At 46.4% G+C, this 17,679-nt stretch overlaps 1 protein-coding gene and 1 non-coding gene across 5 annotated transcripts in view; one reads left to right on the plus strand and one right to left on the minus strand.

The window, feature by feature from the left end:
* Positions 1-7,814: 7,814 nt before the first annotated feature.
* Positions 7,815-7,931, minus strand: LOC137778190 (U5 spliceosomal RNA). The gene has a single exon (XR_011076770.1). It is a non-coding gene; the product is annotated as a U5 spliceosomal RNA (small nuclear RNA).
* Positions 7,932-12,179: 4,248 nt separating this feature from the next.
* The window catches only part of LTBP1 (latent transforming growth factor beta binding protein 1), a 419,491-nt gene continuing 413,991 nt past the window's right edge, over positions 12,180-17,679 (plus strand). For 3 of the 4 annotated variants that reach the window (XM_068564861.1, XM_068564862.1, XM_068564863.1), the window contains exons 1-2: positions 12,180-12,685; positions 13,752-13,822. In XM_068564861.1, coding sequence (XP_068420962.1) covers positions 12,216-12,685; positions 13,752-13,822 — 541 coding nt within the window. In that variant the 5' untranslated portion in view covers positions 12,180-12,215. The remainder of the gene's footprint in view (positions 12,686-13,751; positions 13,823-17,679) is intronic. The other variant, XM_068564864.1, reaches the window with a different exon arrangement.

The following is a 17,679-nucleotide window of genomic DNA, read 5'->3' on the forward strand; positions in this document are numbered from 1 at the left end:
TTCTTAATCACTGGACCACCAGGGAAGTCCAACACACTCCTTATTTTTGTAAAAAAGGTTTATTGGAACACAGCTAAGCCCATTAATTTACATACTGCTTGTGTCTGCTTTCACTGTAGAATGGTAAAGTTGAATCTTTTTGATACAGACTGCATAGCTTGCAAAGCCTAAAATATATATTACCTGGGCCTTTATAGAAAAAGTTGGTCAAGTCCTGCTACATGGGATAACTCTAACATCTAAAGAAAGTGTGTGTCTGATTCTGCTATTTGATGTTTCTGCTCTGTCCCATTATGTCTTGCTCTGTGAGTGGTCTTGTGATTTTTCACTATGAGCTCATTTTTGTTGGGGCATTATCTGCGAGAATTCTAGGAGGCAACTTGAGAGAATATTCCCTTTATTTGTGTTTACTTTGCCCAAGTGCCTGGGGAGCTAAAAATCTAGGACTATTTTAAATTAGTTTCTTTGGTTTAAAATAGTTTCAGAATAGGCAAGTAGAGTGAATTTGAACCCCAGGCTTCAAGCCTGGGGTATGGTTATTTCCTCTGGTTGGCAGGTGGGGACCTTTCCTTCCCTTGCAACCCAAATCAGAGCTGAGACACAGAATTTTTTTGATGTCTCCTTTTGCAGGGCAAATATTTTCCAGTCCATTCTTTCACGGGAAATTTGGGCCTTCAGGGACTCATTCCAAAGCCTCTATGCTGACACTCTTCTGCCTTGTCATGTCCCCTCTAACAGTGGCAAATGCCATTAGGGGTCCACTGCCTGCTTGAGTGAGCATTTACCATGCTAATTCTGGCTTCTGGCTTCTACTTCATTTTTAACCCCTGAGGATTTACCTTAATTTCTTGCGAAGTCACCTATTCATTTTATTCAGAATTTTACAGGTTTTTTTTTTAGGGGAGGATTTTCATGATAGGGAGTCTGTCATAATGCTGGAAATAAATGTCATGAAAATTTTAAATTAAAAAATGTACAGTTAAGATAATGGAAATGGGAAAGTTTTATAATACCCCTACAGGCTCCAAGCCCACCTAGTATTTACTTATATCTGAATTATGAGCTGCATCTCTGGAGTCAGACAACCTAGGTTTGGAACCAGGCCTTGTGTAGAGTGCGGGGAGAGAGGGAGAGTGGGCAAACATTTTCTGAAAAGGTCCAGATGGTAAGTATTTTCAGCTTTGCCGGCCATATGCAACTACTCAACTCTGCCACAGTATCATGAAAGCAGCCATAATTACATACTGTGTAATGAATGGGCATGGCTGTGTTCCAATAAAACTTTATTTACAAAAACAGGCAGTGAGCTGGATCTGGCCTGCCGGTTATAGTTTGCAGACCCTTGGCCTCATGCAAATTAATAAACGTCTATAAGCATAGGTTTCCTAATCTCTAAAATGAGGGTAATAATACCTGTGTTATACATAGGTTGTTACGAGCATGAAATTAGAAACTTCATGTAAATGCTGGTGTTAGCTATGATGATGCTGGCAATGATGATGGTGGTTTCAAACCAGTTCCCTGATTTTGTAAGATTATCAGGTGTGTCTTCACTTCAAAACCTTCAAATACATCCAGTGCAGCAGCTGAGGGCTCATAATAGAAAGCTAACAATACTGCAGCAACAAACAACTTTAAAATCTCAGTGGCTTTAAAGAACTCAGATTTAAGTCTTGCTCACATTAGGTTTCCAGTACAATTGATAGGAAACTCTCTTCACTGTTGTCCCTCTGGGACCCAGGCTGAGGGAGCAGCCTCCATCTTGAAACTGCTGGTTACCACAGAGGGAAGGAGCTCTGGAGGGTCTTGCAGCAACAATTAAATGCTTGGTTTGCAAATGCCACGTGCCATTTCTGTGCACCATTTGTGGTCAGAATGGGTCACGTCTTCCCCTCCCGCCCCTGTCACCCCAGTTGCTGGGCATGCTGTCAGCAGACAGTCCTCCCCTGTCAGCCCCTCCGGGAGTGTGTGCGCTGCAGAGCTGCCCCCTTCCCAGGGCAGCCCACATCCAGTGACTGCTCCAGGTGGGGCACCAAGGCCCAGCCACTCTGACCCAACACGGGACAACTCGAATGGCCATGTTAGCTTCAGAGATCCTTGTGGGTTCGGCTCAGTCTCCTGTTGGGCAAACTCGACTTCTTCCTCTGCCCAGTCCTTCTTCCTTCTCCTTCTTTCTACAGGATTACTCCCAAGGACAGTCCTAAAATAAACATCCTATACACTAAACTCCATCTCAGGGTCCTTCCCAGAGAACCCAATCTGTGACACCCTCCATATGCCCAAGATGGAGAGGGCTAGGAATATCTCCCAGGGAGACCTGAGGACTACCTCATTCACTAGGGTGAGCAAAGGTAGTGCATACACATGGGAGAGTCTAAAATCGGAACAATGATAATAGCAAATAGTTATTGAGTGCTGATCTGCTGCATGCTGTACAAAAATATGGTGCTTGGATTAGTGTATTTAATCCTCTTAACACCCTACATATTAGACCAGGGGATTAGACCAGATGATGGCAAGCTATGGCCTGCGGACCAAATCTGCCCATTCATTTCTGTATTGTCTAGGCAACTTTCATGCTACAATGGCAAAACTGAGTAGTTGTAACAGAGACAGTGTGGCGTGCAAAGTTGAAAATACCTACTGTCTGTCCCTTTTGCCACCAGATGATGGCAAGCTATGGCCTGCGGACCAAATCTGCCCATTCATTTCTGTATTGTCTAGGCAACTTTCATGCTACAATGGCAAAACTGAGTAGTTGTAACAGAGACAGTGTGGCGTGCAAAGTTGAAAATACCTACTGTCTGTCCCTTTTCAGAAAAGCTTGCTAAACCTTGTGTTAGGTATTATTCCCATTTCACAGATAAGAAGCTTCAAGAGGTGCATGGTTTATTAAATCATGGAATGCCGTTTTTTGGTTACAAAGGTAAATGTCTATCGCATGGCCCCCTTCAGTGATGGCAGGTGCAGAAACCTCCTGTGCCATTTATGGGTCTCTATAAGTGCTCAGCAAATGAACATGAACGATTCTCTTCCCTTCCCTTCCTCCCACCATCTCCCTTTGTAAAATTAAGGTCTCCTCTCCTATCTCTGCTCTTAATCTCACAGAAGACTCGTCAGTTTTTGGTGTCTTTGACTCTAAAACCCCTGGAGGAAGCTCCATTTTCCCAGAAATGGCTAGTGCAAGAGTTAGGGCAGTAAGTGTGTAGAGGCTGAGCTGGCTATCAGGAAACACTTCATGATCACTAAGAAATTATTCTGTGTGCTGAGCCATAGAGTGATTAAAAAAAAAAAAAAGCAGCCTTGACAGATCTAAGGCTGAGATGATCTCAGCAGTTCCCAGGGCAGCACTGAGTAACCCAAAAACATTCCCTCATAAAAGTGATTGTTCGAGGGGGATTCAAGAACTTCGTTCCTTAATGCCCAGTCAGCTTCTTCCCAGATTCATCCAGAACATAGGCCGAGGCACACAAGTTTACTCCCAAACTCAGGAGCAGAACTAAGAACTGAGCCCAGGTTGTTTGACACCAAAGTTTGTGCTCTTAACCATATATTCTACTCCTTCCCGGCAAGCAAATATCCAGGATCATGTCCTTATATCCTACAGATGCTGTTCTACGTGCTCATAGATTTTCCGCCAATGATTTTTCTAGCAATTAGCTACAAGAGGACTGTGGGAAGAGATTCCATTTATCCATCTCTTTGTCCCATGCCTTCTAAAGAAAACTTCCCCAGCTTTCAGAGAGAATCCTTGCATCTATTCAGGCCTATTAGATCCCTAAGCAAAAATTTCTAAAACCCATTCTCCATTCTTAGTTAATTAGAAAACAATTGGGGGAATTCCCTGGTGGTCCAGTGGTTAGGACTCTGTGCTTTCACTGCCGAGGGCACAGGTTCCATCCCTGGTCAGGGTACTAAGATCCTGCAAGCTGTGTGGCGTGGTAAAAAAAAAAAAAAAATAGAAAAAAAAAAAACAAGTGGCTCTCAAAAATGGCTAGTGAATGAATAAATGAATCCGTGAATGAATGAATGAATCAGTCCCCAGACCCCTGACAACTTAAGGATCTTGGGCAAGGTTTTTTGCTTATGATGAAGAAAAGATACGGACTTCCCTGGTGGCGCAGTGGTTAAGAATTTGCCTGCCAATGCAGGGGACACGGCTTCGAGCCCTGGTCCGGGAAGATCCCACATGCAGTGGAGCAATTAAGCCCGTGCACCACAACTACTGAGCCTGCGCTCTAGAGCCTGCAAGCCACAACTACTGAGCCCATGTGCTCTGGAGCCCGTGCACCACAACTACTGAGCCCACGTGCCGCAACTACTGAAGCCCAAGCTTTCTAGGGCCCACGTGCCACAACTACTGAGCCTGCGTGCTGCAACCACTGAAGCCCGCGTACCTAGAGCCTGTGCTCCACAACAAGAGAAGCCACCCAATGAGAAGCCCGCGCACCGCAACAAAGAGTAGCCCCCGCTCGCCACACCTAGAGAAAGCCCGCTCACAGCAATGAAGACCCAACGCAGCCAAAAAAAAAAAAAAAAAAAAAAGAAGGAAAGATATTTGGAGGTTTCTTGTCGCGGACTTCTCATAGCAGTTAGGTGTCCAAAAGGATAGTCATTCACTCAACAAACACCGTGCATTTACTTACAACAAACATTTACTATGATTTGCAAACTGTGTTAGGCACTGGGAACATGACACACCAGGTGTCTGCCCTTAACACAGGCCTCTAGTGATGAGGTGAAGGCATGGAAGTCAGTGTGGGTGCAGGTAGCTTCATGGGGGTGGGGTGGCATTGAGAGTTGGCCGGGTACTTGTATGTTGGGAAGAAAACATGGGGGGAAATATGAAGACGGAAGATGCTCTTCGAAGTGAAATGGAAGTGTAACATCCAGGTTGTGGATTGAAAAGGGTTAAGTGGAAAGTTCTGGAGCAGCTGGCAAATGTAACCTGATCCCTCTCAGCAGTAGCTTGGGCTTTAAAACCAGGAAACGTGGAGGAATCAACAGATACTGGGCTGGTTTTACTGGCCTCCCCTCACTGTTTAGAAAGCCAGGCCTCTCCTTGCGGAGCTAGTGTTTCTTTGGTGGCGTGAGTTACTTCTGTATATTGCTCAGTTCATCCATATTATGTGGATTTTTACTAGATCCATTCTCAGAGTATGTCCTGGCCTCCCATAACAGGGTAAGTTGAGAGGGCAACAAAAAAGAGATGCTATAAAAGCCTTCACTACTTTAATGGTATTACTGGGAATGTAACAGTTTTCAGACAGAAATACGACAAAATTCTTTCTACAGAACTTTTCAAACTGTCAGTTCAGAGGGAGAAAACTTTTTTTTTTTTTTTTTCCTACAGAGAGGCACTGCTTGATTTAGGTTTTGGGGAAAATCTGGGCAAACCCCATTGTTCAGCAGAACCCTGCCTTCAAAGAGCTAAAGACAGGTCACTTTGTCATCCGTTGTCGTTGTAACCAAACCTCAACTATTATTAACCATGACTTGCCTTAGTTCTGGTTTATCTTAGTAAGACCAAGAAGAAAAAACGACTTCAGCTGCAAAAGTATTCTATGTCTACTACAAAGCATGTATTCTGTGCTTAATGCCTGAGATGGATGAGAAATGCTATAAGAGTTAGGAAGAGAGAGTAAACTAAGGTTTAGGGTGGTCCAAAGAGCTTCATGGAAGTAAAGGATCTTGAATTCTATTTTGAAGGATGAGTAGGACCTAGTTGAAGAGATGATGGTATGTCAGGAGAATGAGGTAAGGTGAGACTAGAGGCAGGAATATGGGTGTCCTTTTTTTTGCAGACTAGTGGCTGGCCAGCCTTTTTTTTTTTTTTTTTCTTTCAAAGAGAAAGAAGAAAAATGGGTAGATAAATGTAGTTGGAACAGAGGTTCATTTGGGAGAGTAGCCCAAGATGAGGTTAAAAGAGTGAGAATGAAGCAATCTTTGAAGGGCCTTGGGTCTTAGAAGACCAGACAGGCTGTCTAGGAATTGATATGTAGAGGTGGTACAGTGACTTCCCTCATTTTCTTCTTTTTTCTAGGCTGCTTTATTCACTGTATGATATTTTAATCAATTTTATGGGAGGCAGAGAGAATATTTTTGGAAAAAAATAATTAGAATCAAGTGTTAAACTCAGGCAACATCACATACTTGTGCCATTGGGTGAAAATTCTAATGTAGACAAGAGAAATAACAATGACTAGTGTCCTGAAATTTACATAAAGAAGCAATTGCAGCAACTCAACAACCCGGGAAGCATAGAAGCTGGCACAAAGCAGAAGGTTCCTCTTAAAATTGGATCATGACTTGTCAGTAGCTGCATTTGAGGGAAGAGAGCATTACTCTGCTTGCCTACCAGGCACTCAAGCAACCTTGCAGGTGTCTGGGCATCTTTGAACTTAAATTTAAGCAGGGAAACTAGGTAAACGTTCATTGACTAAATGGAAGGTCAGAGTGTTTATAACTGAGACACCAAAGTGAACTGCATTTCATTGGGGGCTGTTTTGTGATCAAAAGGCATGTGTTTCATAGAGTTGAAGGGCATCTCAGTTCAATGTACATCCAAGTATTTTCCAAGATGCAAACTCTTTGAGACAAAGAACACATTTCCTTTGTGCCCTCTTGAATGTTGACCAGCCAATGACCCAGAGAAGTTTGGAGGAAGTGAATGAAAAGTATAAATAAAATTGTATTGATAGCTACTTAATTATTATGTAGTTTCATGTTTAATATTCAAAAATTTGACTAAATGGGCATGAAAAACCTCAATGAAAGTAAATTAATGAACAGATTTTGGTTCCCTGAAGACAGAGAGGCATTTCATTGTCTTTGGCAGCTGCCACTGTGTGATACTTATCCTTGATTATACTCAAGGTAAGTAAGAAAGGACCAAAATAATCAGAAAGGGAAATTTAGTGTACATAAAACTTTACTTTTGGTGCATTTCCTTTTGTGGATGGGCTCTTCAAAATTTGTAGAAAGCTAGTCCATACCCCTGACACTTTTCCTTTTATGGGTTTCATTTCCCACAGTCCTTTTTTCAGTACTCACCACACATGTAATTATTTGTTCCAGGTCTGTTTACCTCATTAGACTCCATGTGGACAGGGTCTATACTGCCATGGCCAGGCACTCAGGGTCAGCACAAAGGCACTCGCTGGCCCGGGGCAACTTTGGATTGCAATCCAACCAGGCATTATTTAAATTTTTATTTATTTATTTATTTATTTATTATTTATGGCTGTGTTGGGTCTTCGTTTCTGTGCGAGGGCTTTCTCTAGTTGCGGCAAGTGGGGGCCACTCTTCATCGCGGTGCGCGGACCTCTCATGATCGCGGCCTCTCTCGTTGCGGAGCACAGGCTCCAGACGCGCAGGCTCAGTAATTGTGGCTCACGGGCCTAGTTGCTCCGCGGCATGTGGGATCTTCCCAGACCAGGACTCGAACCCGTGTCCTCTGCACTGGCAGGCAGACTCTCAACCACTGTGAAACCAGGCATTATTTAGACTTCTCCACCTGAAATGGAAGTTTCTTTTGATTTTGCTGTATGGGTTTACGTAGGCTAGCTAGCGGCCCTAGGGTCAACGAACATTTGTTGAATGACAACTAAGGATGCTTAGATTTCAAACCTGAAGCTTTAAAGGGAAGGAAAGCACTGGTGTAAACCTTGGTTCCACTTGTTGCTCAGTTCCAGGGGCACCTCATCTTTCTCTGCACGTCAGCTCTGTCTGCATCTTGCTGACACATCTTGGCAGAAACACTGATACCTCCATGGGTTGAGTCTCAGCTTTACTTCTTTTTTTTTTTTTTAATTGGCCTTGCAAATGCAAGACCTCAAAAAATTGGGTTAAAAACTCAGAATTGTTCCTCTCCACGGAAATCTTTAGTAAAAGGTGAAAGATTCATACGATCTGAAGAGAAACCAGAGTATCAGCTTTACTTCTTCCTCGGTAAAGCTCCGTGTGATTTTTCATGGAAGTTGATTTAAACGTGGAGGAACTCACACATTTCTAATCTCCTTCATCTCTGCTCTTTTGATGAAATGGTTGAAAGAACAAGGGAGAGGACCACAAGAGTAAATGTAGTACCTACTTGTAGGCATCTCGAGCTGAAGCTGCGGTCTTTGGCCACCAGCTTGTGTGAGAGAACACGGGACGTCCTGTGCCTCCCGCTTTGCATGTGGTGTAGGGCAGCCAGCCAGCCAGCCACCATGCTAGCACCTTCTAAGGTCACAGGTTTAATTCTAGCCCAAATCTGGACAAGCTGATGTTCAGGTCAGAACCAGCTGAGGTTCAGAAATGGCTGCCAGGATCCAGGTGAGCAACCTGAGAAGATGAGCGCGTGGATGCCGGGTATAATTCTTCTCTCCCTATATTTCCTTTTTCCTTTTCCCCTCCTCCTACCTGTTTGCTCCTCTTCTCATTCATCGATTTCTCCTTCATTTTGCACTTCTCCAATCCATCCTCTTCCTGGCTTCCCTCCACCCACCTCTTTTTGTCCCTCCTTCCACTGCATCCCCTCTTTGTCTTCACACTTTCTCTCCTGTTTTCCCGTCCCTTTCTTTTCCATTCCTCAATCTCCCTCTCTCTCTTGCTTTTACTTTCCTTTCTCTTCCTTTTGTCTACAACTCACTGAATTCCTATTTCTCTCTGTCTCTTCTCCCCTCTCTTTCTCTTAAGAATTTCTTGATGAAATTAGAACTAAGAGAGGCTCCATGAAATCCTTGGCTGGAAGAAAAGATGGGTGGAAGGGATTCTGATCTTAGGGAGCCACAAAACTTGATTTGTAGCTGATCTTAAATGTAGGAAAAGATTTTCAATTACAAAACTCATAAAATGTAAGGATGAGGGAAACTGGCTGCATTTCGAATTTGACTAATGGTTTCAAAGTGCTTTAAAAAGTTTGGCATTTGCCAGCCTTCCTTTCTTCCTCTAATCCTCAAACCCATGAGTTTTTATGGGAAATATAATCCTCTTTTCTGATTCATTTACACTTAGCTCATCTGAGTATTGTTTTGTAAAAACCATCTGAAGTCCAAGAAGTTTTATGAGATCTTTAAAGACTTGTGTTTTGAACCAGGAAGCTGTGTACTGCCAATATAAATGGACCTTGAAACCTAGGGGTCTTGGCATTAAATGGGGTCTAAACTTGGCAAAGGCTGGTCCCCATGCCTGACAGAAACTGGGCTTTCATTTTCAGATTAATAGCGAGTTCAGTGTTTTAGATGAGTGACCATCTCATATGATAGTACACAGGTTGCACAACACATTTTTCAAGGATTATCTTACTAGTTATGTAGATAGCAAGAGACTGATGTGGAAAAACTGTGACTTTGCTGGAGTTTGTCAACTAGAGTGGGGCTGCTTGCTTATGTGTATATTACCACGTTAATGGTTGTATGTAAACACACATGCATACAAATGTATATGGATCATTCATGGATGAGATTAACATTCACACTAGAGATTCTTCTTGTGGTTACATTTCAGAGATGATCTGATTGTAACATATCCAGGTCTGTCATAAGGCAGGTCGTAATCAGACTGAAGACTGGGATGAGACACCCACCTCTGCTTTGCTGTGGGTCAAGAGAAAGAAAGATGGCGTTGTATCTTTTTAAACATTTTTTTCCTGCAGAGTCTTTGAGCATGGTTGAGCTCATTGCTGTCCCCGAATGTGAGGACCTTGGCTCGATCTCCAGGCCCTCTGGAAACAGGCGCTCAGGTGAAATGACTTGCTCAAGTTCCCACGGGAAGTGAAGCAGCCACACGGCTCCAGCCCAGCCCTCTGGATCCCTGTCCGGGCTCTGCCCTCTGCAGGCAGCTGCCTCTCATTGACCGAAACAGGCTTTGATGTATGCCGTCCACCTGAGTCCTGGAGTGCCTAACAAGAAGAGCTCACCCACCACCACAGACTGCGGTCTGGTCCTTTGGTGACGCTGTCCGTCACTATTTCCTGAGCTTTCACCTGTCTGACACGTCTTCTTTCCAGCCTCGGCTCTTCAGCAGGGAGTTATTGCTTCTAGACACCCCCTGCCCCCATCCACTTCAACTGCTGCTCAAATCCCTACCTGAGAGAGCAAATCTCTGTAGACTGATTTGAGCTGCGGGTAGCAAATGTTTTCCCTACATGTTGTGAATTCTCCATGAGATGACAAAGAATTATGGGTTGTACAGTGACAGTGGCCTCTCACAAATCAGATACTGCCTTGGGAGAGTTCTGTCATTATCTCAAACTGTTGCTTTATTTATTTATCTTTTTAAAAAGCTTTTGTTTATTTACATTTTTTCTCTCTAACCAGATAGGAAGTTTCTCCAGAACAAAAAGTTGCGCCTGTGATACTTCATATCTGCAAAGGGTCAACCTCTCTGCTTGCCTCAGAGTAGCACTTGGTGGAAATTTATTAGCTTGTGCTGTGTCCTTTATACAGAACCCCAGGCTGGGAAGCAGTTTCTTCACCCACCCTCCTTCCTCAATCTTCTCAGCTGGTTCCCTTTGGCCTGGCTCAGAGACTGACCTTGAGTGACCTCACTCATCTTGTCCACAGGGATGTTCTTAGAGCCACAGACTCAGGGCTGGAAGGAATTTTTAATCCAGCTTCTCTGTTGGATTATAGAGGAGGAAGTCGAGGTTCCGAGAGGAGAGGCGAACTGCCTGTGGTCTTTCAGCTACTTAGCGGCAGTATTGGGACTGAACTGAGGTCCCTGCCTCTGGTCAGATGCTGTTTATTCTGTGACTGGCTCTCAGAGTGTGTTCTCACATGAAACTGGTGCTCAGGCAGATGAACTGAGACCCTCTCCTGCCAAATCAAATATTGGAGGTCTTTCTCCAATGTACAGAAAAAATAGATTGAGGGATTAAGTTTCTTCAACTTTAAATTATTTTCTATTAATTCTTCTTTAACCATTGTCACCTGCTACCAACCGTCCACTAGCCAATGCGGGTTTTCTATTGCATTCATGTAATAAAAGCGTGAATTCTGCTGGAGACACCGTTTTAAATTCAAATGCTAGAAGTAAATATGTTACTATTTCATGGTTTCCACCCATAAGCACCTTGACCCCAGGGACTCTGCCCCCTGGGACATTCTTCATCTCCCTTAATGTGATTTTGGGTCATCTCCAGTGAGTGATCCTTTCCTTTCGGATAGGGGGTCCAGGGAACTGATCTGACTTTAAAAAGAGACTAATAATGGCTTGGCGTTGTCATGGATTCTAAGCCCAGTATTCCTATCATAAAGGCCTTTTCACCAGGAGCAGGGCTGCCTGCGGGGTGGATTCCTGTTGCGGTTTTCCCCGTCTACGCGGGCGCCCCCTGCTGCCCACCGGGGTACATGCCAAGAGAGGAGTAGGGTACCAGAAGTTGCACACTCAGAAACAGTCACGCGGAGTTTACAATCCCAAAGAGAACCATCTAAACACTTTCGATGGACACTCGGCGCACCCCGAGCAGTCCTTTCTGGGGCCCGATCTGGTATTTTAATCCAATACCCGCAGCAAGTATCCGAGCAAACACGGATAAGAAAACGACTGGAAATGCCTTCCAGACAGTATAAAATGAGTCCTGTGGGGCTTCTAGAAGGAAAGGACCGTTCAGTGACTTTGCCGAGTCCTTTGTCCTTCCCCGGGAGACGGGATCGAGGAGCGGGGACCTCTGCCTTGCCGACCCGTAGGAACAATCGATGTGGATGTGGAGGGTGGCGGCGTGTTCTCGGGCTCATCTCACGCTTTCCCCAATTAGGATTTACTGCCTGACGTCACGTCTGCCGGAGATTGGCTGTTCAGATCTGACACTCGGTTCCACGGCGAGAGAAACTTTTTAAAGACTTTGCAGCCTGGGCTGCCGCTGAGTGTCCCGCGCGCTCACACCGGCCCTCGCCCACTCTCGCCGGGTCCCGGGCGCGGCAGCCCCTGGGCCGGCGGCGGGGCGAGCGGACCCTCACCTTGCGCGGCCGGCGCCCCTCGCCCCTCCCCTCCCGGGCCCCGCGTTCCCCACCCCCACCCCGCCCCCTCCTCCCCGCCGCTTTCGGCTGGGGTCTGGGGCCGTTCAGCAGCCCGCAGAACTTCCTCTCCTGCAACCGAGTTTTCCTCCTCCCAGCCTTTCCCGGGCTCCCGGTTGTTCTCGGGGGAGCCTGAGCACGCGCGGGCGGCCGCACCGGGCGAGCGGCGCGGCCGGGGGCGGGCGCCGGGGCCGGGGGCGCCGGCTGGGGCCCGCGATGGCGGGGGCCTGGCTCAGGTGGGGGCTCCTGCTCTGGGCAGGGTTGCTCGCGTCCTCGGTGCACTGCCGGGTGCGGAGGATCACGTACGTGGTGCGCCCGGGCCCCGGCCTGGCGGCGGGCGCCTTGCCCCTGGGCGGGCCCCAGCGCCCGCGGACCTTCAACGTCGCGCTCAACGCCAGGTACAGCCGTAGCTCGGCGGGCGCCGGGGCCCCCTCGGAGCGGACTCGGCGCACCAGCCCGCCCGGCGGCGCGGCCCTGCAGGGGCTCCGGCCGCCGCCACCGCCACCGCCGGAGCCGGCGCGTCCCGGGGGCTCCGGCGGGCAGCTCCACCCCAAGCCTGGCGGTCACCCGGCGGCCGCCCCGTTCGCCAAACAAGGCAGGCAAGCGGTGCGCTCCAAAGTGCCGCAGGAGACCCAGAGCGGCGGGGGCTCGAGGCTGCAGGTTCACCAGAAGCAGCAGCTGCAGGGGTAAGCCCACACTCTCCCTCCTTCCTCGCGCACGCCGCCCGCGCGGGGACCCGGGGAGTCGCGGCCCCTCGGAGCCCAGCGGTGGCCGTGGGCGTCGTGCGCCGTCGGTGGGTCGTCTCCTTCCCGCCCGCCTCTGCCTGCCTTGCTCGGAGCGCGGCGGGAAGAGCGGAGTGCTGGGAAGCCGGGGAACTCTGACTGAGGATAAACTCCGATCGCATTGTTACTGAGCTGCGGGTAAACACAAAAGGCATTTCTGCCTGGGGCGTAACCTCCTGTTCGCGAACCAAACTACTCCTAGAAGATGGGCGTAAACATGAAGTCACTACAGCTTAATCCCTCAGCATCAATTAAACTTCTCTTTGCAGCTCAGTTTAATTTTTTTTTCGAGCTAATGGAAAAAAAAAAAAGTTTGGAGGAGGGCTGCCTGTAAAGATCCACTTCCTGTTCTGTGACCTGGAATTTTCAGCATCCTAGTAATTGTGAGCTTGGCTTCCCTGCACCTGTGGGGTCTGCTTTCCTGGGGCAGCGTGTCTTAGCATTGACAGGAGTTTCGGTTGGATAGTCTGTTACTCGGCGTTCATAAACGTCCTCCCTGCCCCTCCTCCTCATTAATCACAGGTTGAGAGTGTGGGGGAAGACTTGTTTTGCTTATTTGTTGTTGTTGTTGTTTTTTTCTTCAGGGGTGGTTCCAAGCGTTGTGATTTCACTCCTGTTTGGACGCCTCTCTCTGAAACTCAGATTCAATTTAAAACGTGGGCGCAGATAATACACAAAATACATTTGGCTCTACTTTACTTTTGGAGTTAAGAAAACCGTTTATTTGGACCTTGTTGCTCCCCTCCTGTATAGTTCTAGGTTATGCAGGCTTTGGTTCTCCCATCCTTCCCTTATACACTGTCCTTACCCTTCTACTTGGGCAGCTTTGGGTTGGACATCCTGGGTCCCTGTTACGAAGCCAGAGGAATGTGGAAGCAGGAGGCTGGGCTTGCAGGAGCCCCCTGGAGGCTTGGGTTCTCTGGAACGGAGTGTCGCTACTACTGGACTCAGGGGTCTTGCTTTGTTTCAGGGTCAATGTCTGTGGAGGGCAGTGCTGCCATGGCTGGAGTAAGGCCCCTGGCTCCCAGAGATGCACCAAACGTAAGTTTCCATGTTCACAGCAGCCCTGCACAGTAGGTGAAGTGGGTCTGTCCACACTGGGCATCCCACAGGGGTCACTTGAAGAGGCTATGCAATGTCTGTGATGCAATCTACCCCGTTATCTGAAGCCTTCATCACCACCCAGGGAGGGCTGGGCCAGGGTAATGATGGTATCAAGGCCAGCCGCGATTCACTGTACAAAACCGTGCCGTGCATCCAAGATTCCCTTGCACCCAGCCGTGGTATTATTTACTCTGTTACAACCGTGAATCAGGGGCTAGGAAAAGAAATTCCCATTGGAGGATGTGCCATATGGCAGAACCAGTACAATTAGTTTAAACATGGATATCGACAAATGAAAAACATTCTTTAAGTTGATGGTAGGAGGGGAATGGGAAGTAGGAGGCCCTGCTCTGGAATAAAACATCAGTAGTGTTAAAGCTTTCTGAAAACAACACTCAGAATCTGCCATCCTTGTGGCCTGTTTCCTAGGAGGTAACCACTCTACTGTTCTTCAGAACTGACAAGTGGGTTTTCCTGCAGTGCTTCTCCAGCTAATACACAGGCTTAGCAGTGTTTCGAAACATGTATTAATGATGCATATAGATTTGAGAACATCAGAAAATATTTCCCTCTGCATTGTGAAATTAAGGATTAAGGTAAAATATTCTTTGAGGGTCCTCTTGACGAGTTGATTCCGTCTGGTGCTAATTGGAAATAAAGAAATCTTACTTCCATTCAGAAAAAGTTAAGCATTCTTATGTGTTCTCTGCATAGAGTTTGAACCATAAACATGTGGATTAGAGTCGTTCAAAATTTTAGCTGCTTATTGGTATTCAGTGTAATAAGTAAAATTTAGCAATTTGTCTCGTATACGGTTTGGATTTTAAAATGCTGGTGAATGAATTAAAAAAATTTTCTATTGCGGTCATTTCTATTACAGTCCTTCTTGTGAACTTGCTTGTTGGAAGATGCCTTCAATCCCTGAAAGAAACAGGACTTTGGCATAGTGGCTTTAGTTTTGTAAAAAGCAATGTCCAGGTGGGTTATGATTTGGCTGTGATCAAGGAGTAGTGGCAGACATGAACTCACTAATCAGCCTCCTTGTTATTCAACTCAAACCGCTAGATCAGAAATACTCAGGGTTGTAGGCGTTTTATTTTTTAATTTTTAATTTAAAATTTATTTTATTTATTTATTTTTGGCTGTGTTGGGTCTTCGTTGCTGCACGCATGCTTTCTCTAGTTGCGACGAGCGGGGGCTACTCTTTGTTGCAGTGCGCGGGTTTCTCATTGTGGTGGCTTCTCTTGGTGCGGAGCACGGGCTCTAGGCGCATGGGCTTCAGTAGCTGTGGCACGTAGGCTTCAGTAGTTGTGGCTCACGGGCTTAGTTGCTCTGCGGTGTGTGGGATCTTCCTGGACCAGGGCTCGAACCCGTGTCCCCTGCATTGGCAGGTGGGATTCTGAACCACTGTGCCACCAGGGAAGCCCCAGGCATTTTAGATTAAGTCATAATTCTTCACTTCTTAGATTACACTTGACAACAGTGCACCAGCATTTTCCTGAATTTACAGTTGCTTGGGTCCAATTACATACCCTCTCCTCCCTTCGGTAACTCCTGCTCAAAACCCGATATGATGTTGTTTGCCTGTTATGTGCAGACAGCCCATCCGTGACAGCAGCATTGCTGTGTAAAGTGGGGTATTGCTGTGTAAAGATTAAAGATACAGAGCAGGTTGTTATAGATGATGGCGAGTGCTCCTTGATGCCCATTAGAGAGAATGTGTTAAGACTTTGAAAGAAGTTTACTTGGCAAATGATGCCGTTGAGTGCCCTCTCTGAAAAGAGAGTAGTACCCCATTCTTAGGTTGTCTGAGGATTTGCAGATCCAAAGATGTTCTAGAAGATCGAAAGATGCTCTAGAAGGAGAACATCCGAGCTTGAGGAATCACCTCATGGCTTCCTGCTCTCCAGGTGAGGGAGGCAAGGGCACAAGTGTGCCTCGGTTTAGCCAGGTTTGCCCTCTGGTGACCCAGAAAGAGAAAGGCTGCAGAAGGCTACCAGTCAGAAAAGTTAGGGTTGAACAGTTACTGTATACAGTGTTCCAGAGGAACTTGCTCTGTTGGCTTCGTCTCACGATACCGATAACAAACGCTTCCGGCTTTTGGTTGAAGTTATCTTTCCAGCTTCTAGAAGGTAGCCCTTGGACAGCACCGGGACCTAAGCAATCAGTGCAACATTAGCCTTCCAGTACTGCCCAATCTGACAAATTAATTCAGGCCCAGATGCTGCAAGCTTAAATCACAACTTCTTTCAAGAACAGTTGTGTTTTTGTTTTTGTTTTTTAAACTTTGGCTGGATTTATTTATTTATTTATTTATTTGTTGATTTATTTCTGGCTGTGTTGGGTCTTCGTTTCTGCGCGAGGGCTTTCTGTAGTTGCGGCAAGCGGGGGCCACTCTTCATCACGGTGCGCGGGCCTCTCACCGTCGCGGCCTCTCTCGTTGCGGAGCACAGGCTCCAGACGCGCAGGCTCAGTAGTTGTGGCTCACGGGCCCAGTTGCTCCGCGGCATGTGGGATCTTCCCAGACCAGGGCTCGAACCCGTGTCCCCTGCATCGGCAGGCAGATTCTCAACCACGGCGCCACCAGGGAAGCCCAGTTGTGTTTTTAAAAATGATGCTGGGTTAGGTCAGTGCTCAATCCAAAGTAATATACGCTAGATGGATATGTTTCAACGGGGAGTCTTGTGTTTGTCTGGCAGAGCCAGGGAGATGAGGGAGCCTTATGCCTTCACACGGGACGACTGGCGTTACCACTGATGCGGCACAACTTGTGTCCATGGCTAAGCAGTGTGACACCAGGAAAGACCCCTGGCCTTGGGTGCAGGAAACCTGAGTTTAAACCCTCAAGCCTTCACTAGCTGTGTGGCCTTGGGGAATTCATTTGACCTCTCTGACCCTTATATTTTCCCATCCTGAAATGACTGTGCTAAAAACTTGACTACCGGGACTTCCCTGGCGGTCCAGTGGATAAGACTCCACGTTTCCACTGCAGGGGGTGTGGGTTCGATCCCTGGTTGGGGAACTAAGATCCCACATGCCGTACGGCGTGGCCAAAAAAAACAAAACAAAACAAAAAAACCCCAAAACTTGACTACTTTCTAGGATTGTTACAGGTATCAAGGTGAAAGAGAATGATGGATGTGAAAGCCTTGATGAAACCAGAAGGAGTCTTAGAGTTTATTATTGAATCAAGCCAAGTAAATTCTGTCTCATTTATCTATTATTTGGTTTTCTTTTTTCCATATGTATGTTTCTCCAGCTATTGTCGTCATCTTCTTTTCAAAGAATATACATGTGGATCCCTTTTTATATTACAGCTTTAAAGTAGTTTAGGGCTGGGGGAGGGGGAAATAGGGAGATATTGGTCAAGGGGTACAAAGTTTCAGTCCCTCAGGATGAATAAGTTCTGGAGATCTAATATACAGCGGTGTGACTATAGTTAACATTACTGTGTTATATACTTGAAATTTCTTCAGAGGGTAGATCTTAGAGTGTTCCCACCACACACACACACACACACACACACACACACACACACACACACACACACACAAATGTTAACTGTGTGGTGATGGGTATGTTTATTAGCTTGACTGTGGTGCTCATTTTACAACGTGTGCATATAGCAAAACATTGTTATACACTTTAAATATATACAATTTTTATTTGTCAATTATAGCTCAATATAGATGAATAAAAAAAGGAATAAATGAAAAAGCCAGTCACTTCCATCCTGCCTGGCTTTGATTACTGAGAAAAAAGAAATAAAGTAGGCTGGGTTGTTCTGTATCCCA

Source organism: Eschrichtius robustus, chromosome 15, assembly GCF_028021215.1.
Source record: "Eschrichtius robustus isolate mEscRob2 chromosome 15, mEscRob2.pri, whole genome shotgun sequence".
NCBI classification, from domain to species: Eukaryota; Metazoa; Chordata; class Mammalia; order Artiodactyla; family Eschrichtiidae; genus Eschrichtius; species Eschrichtius robustus.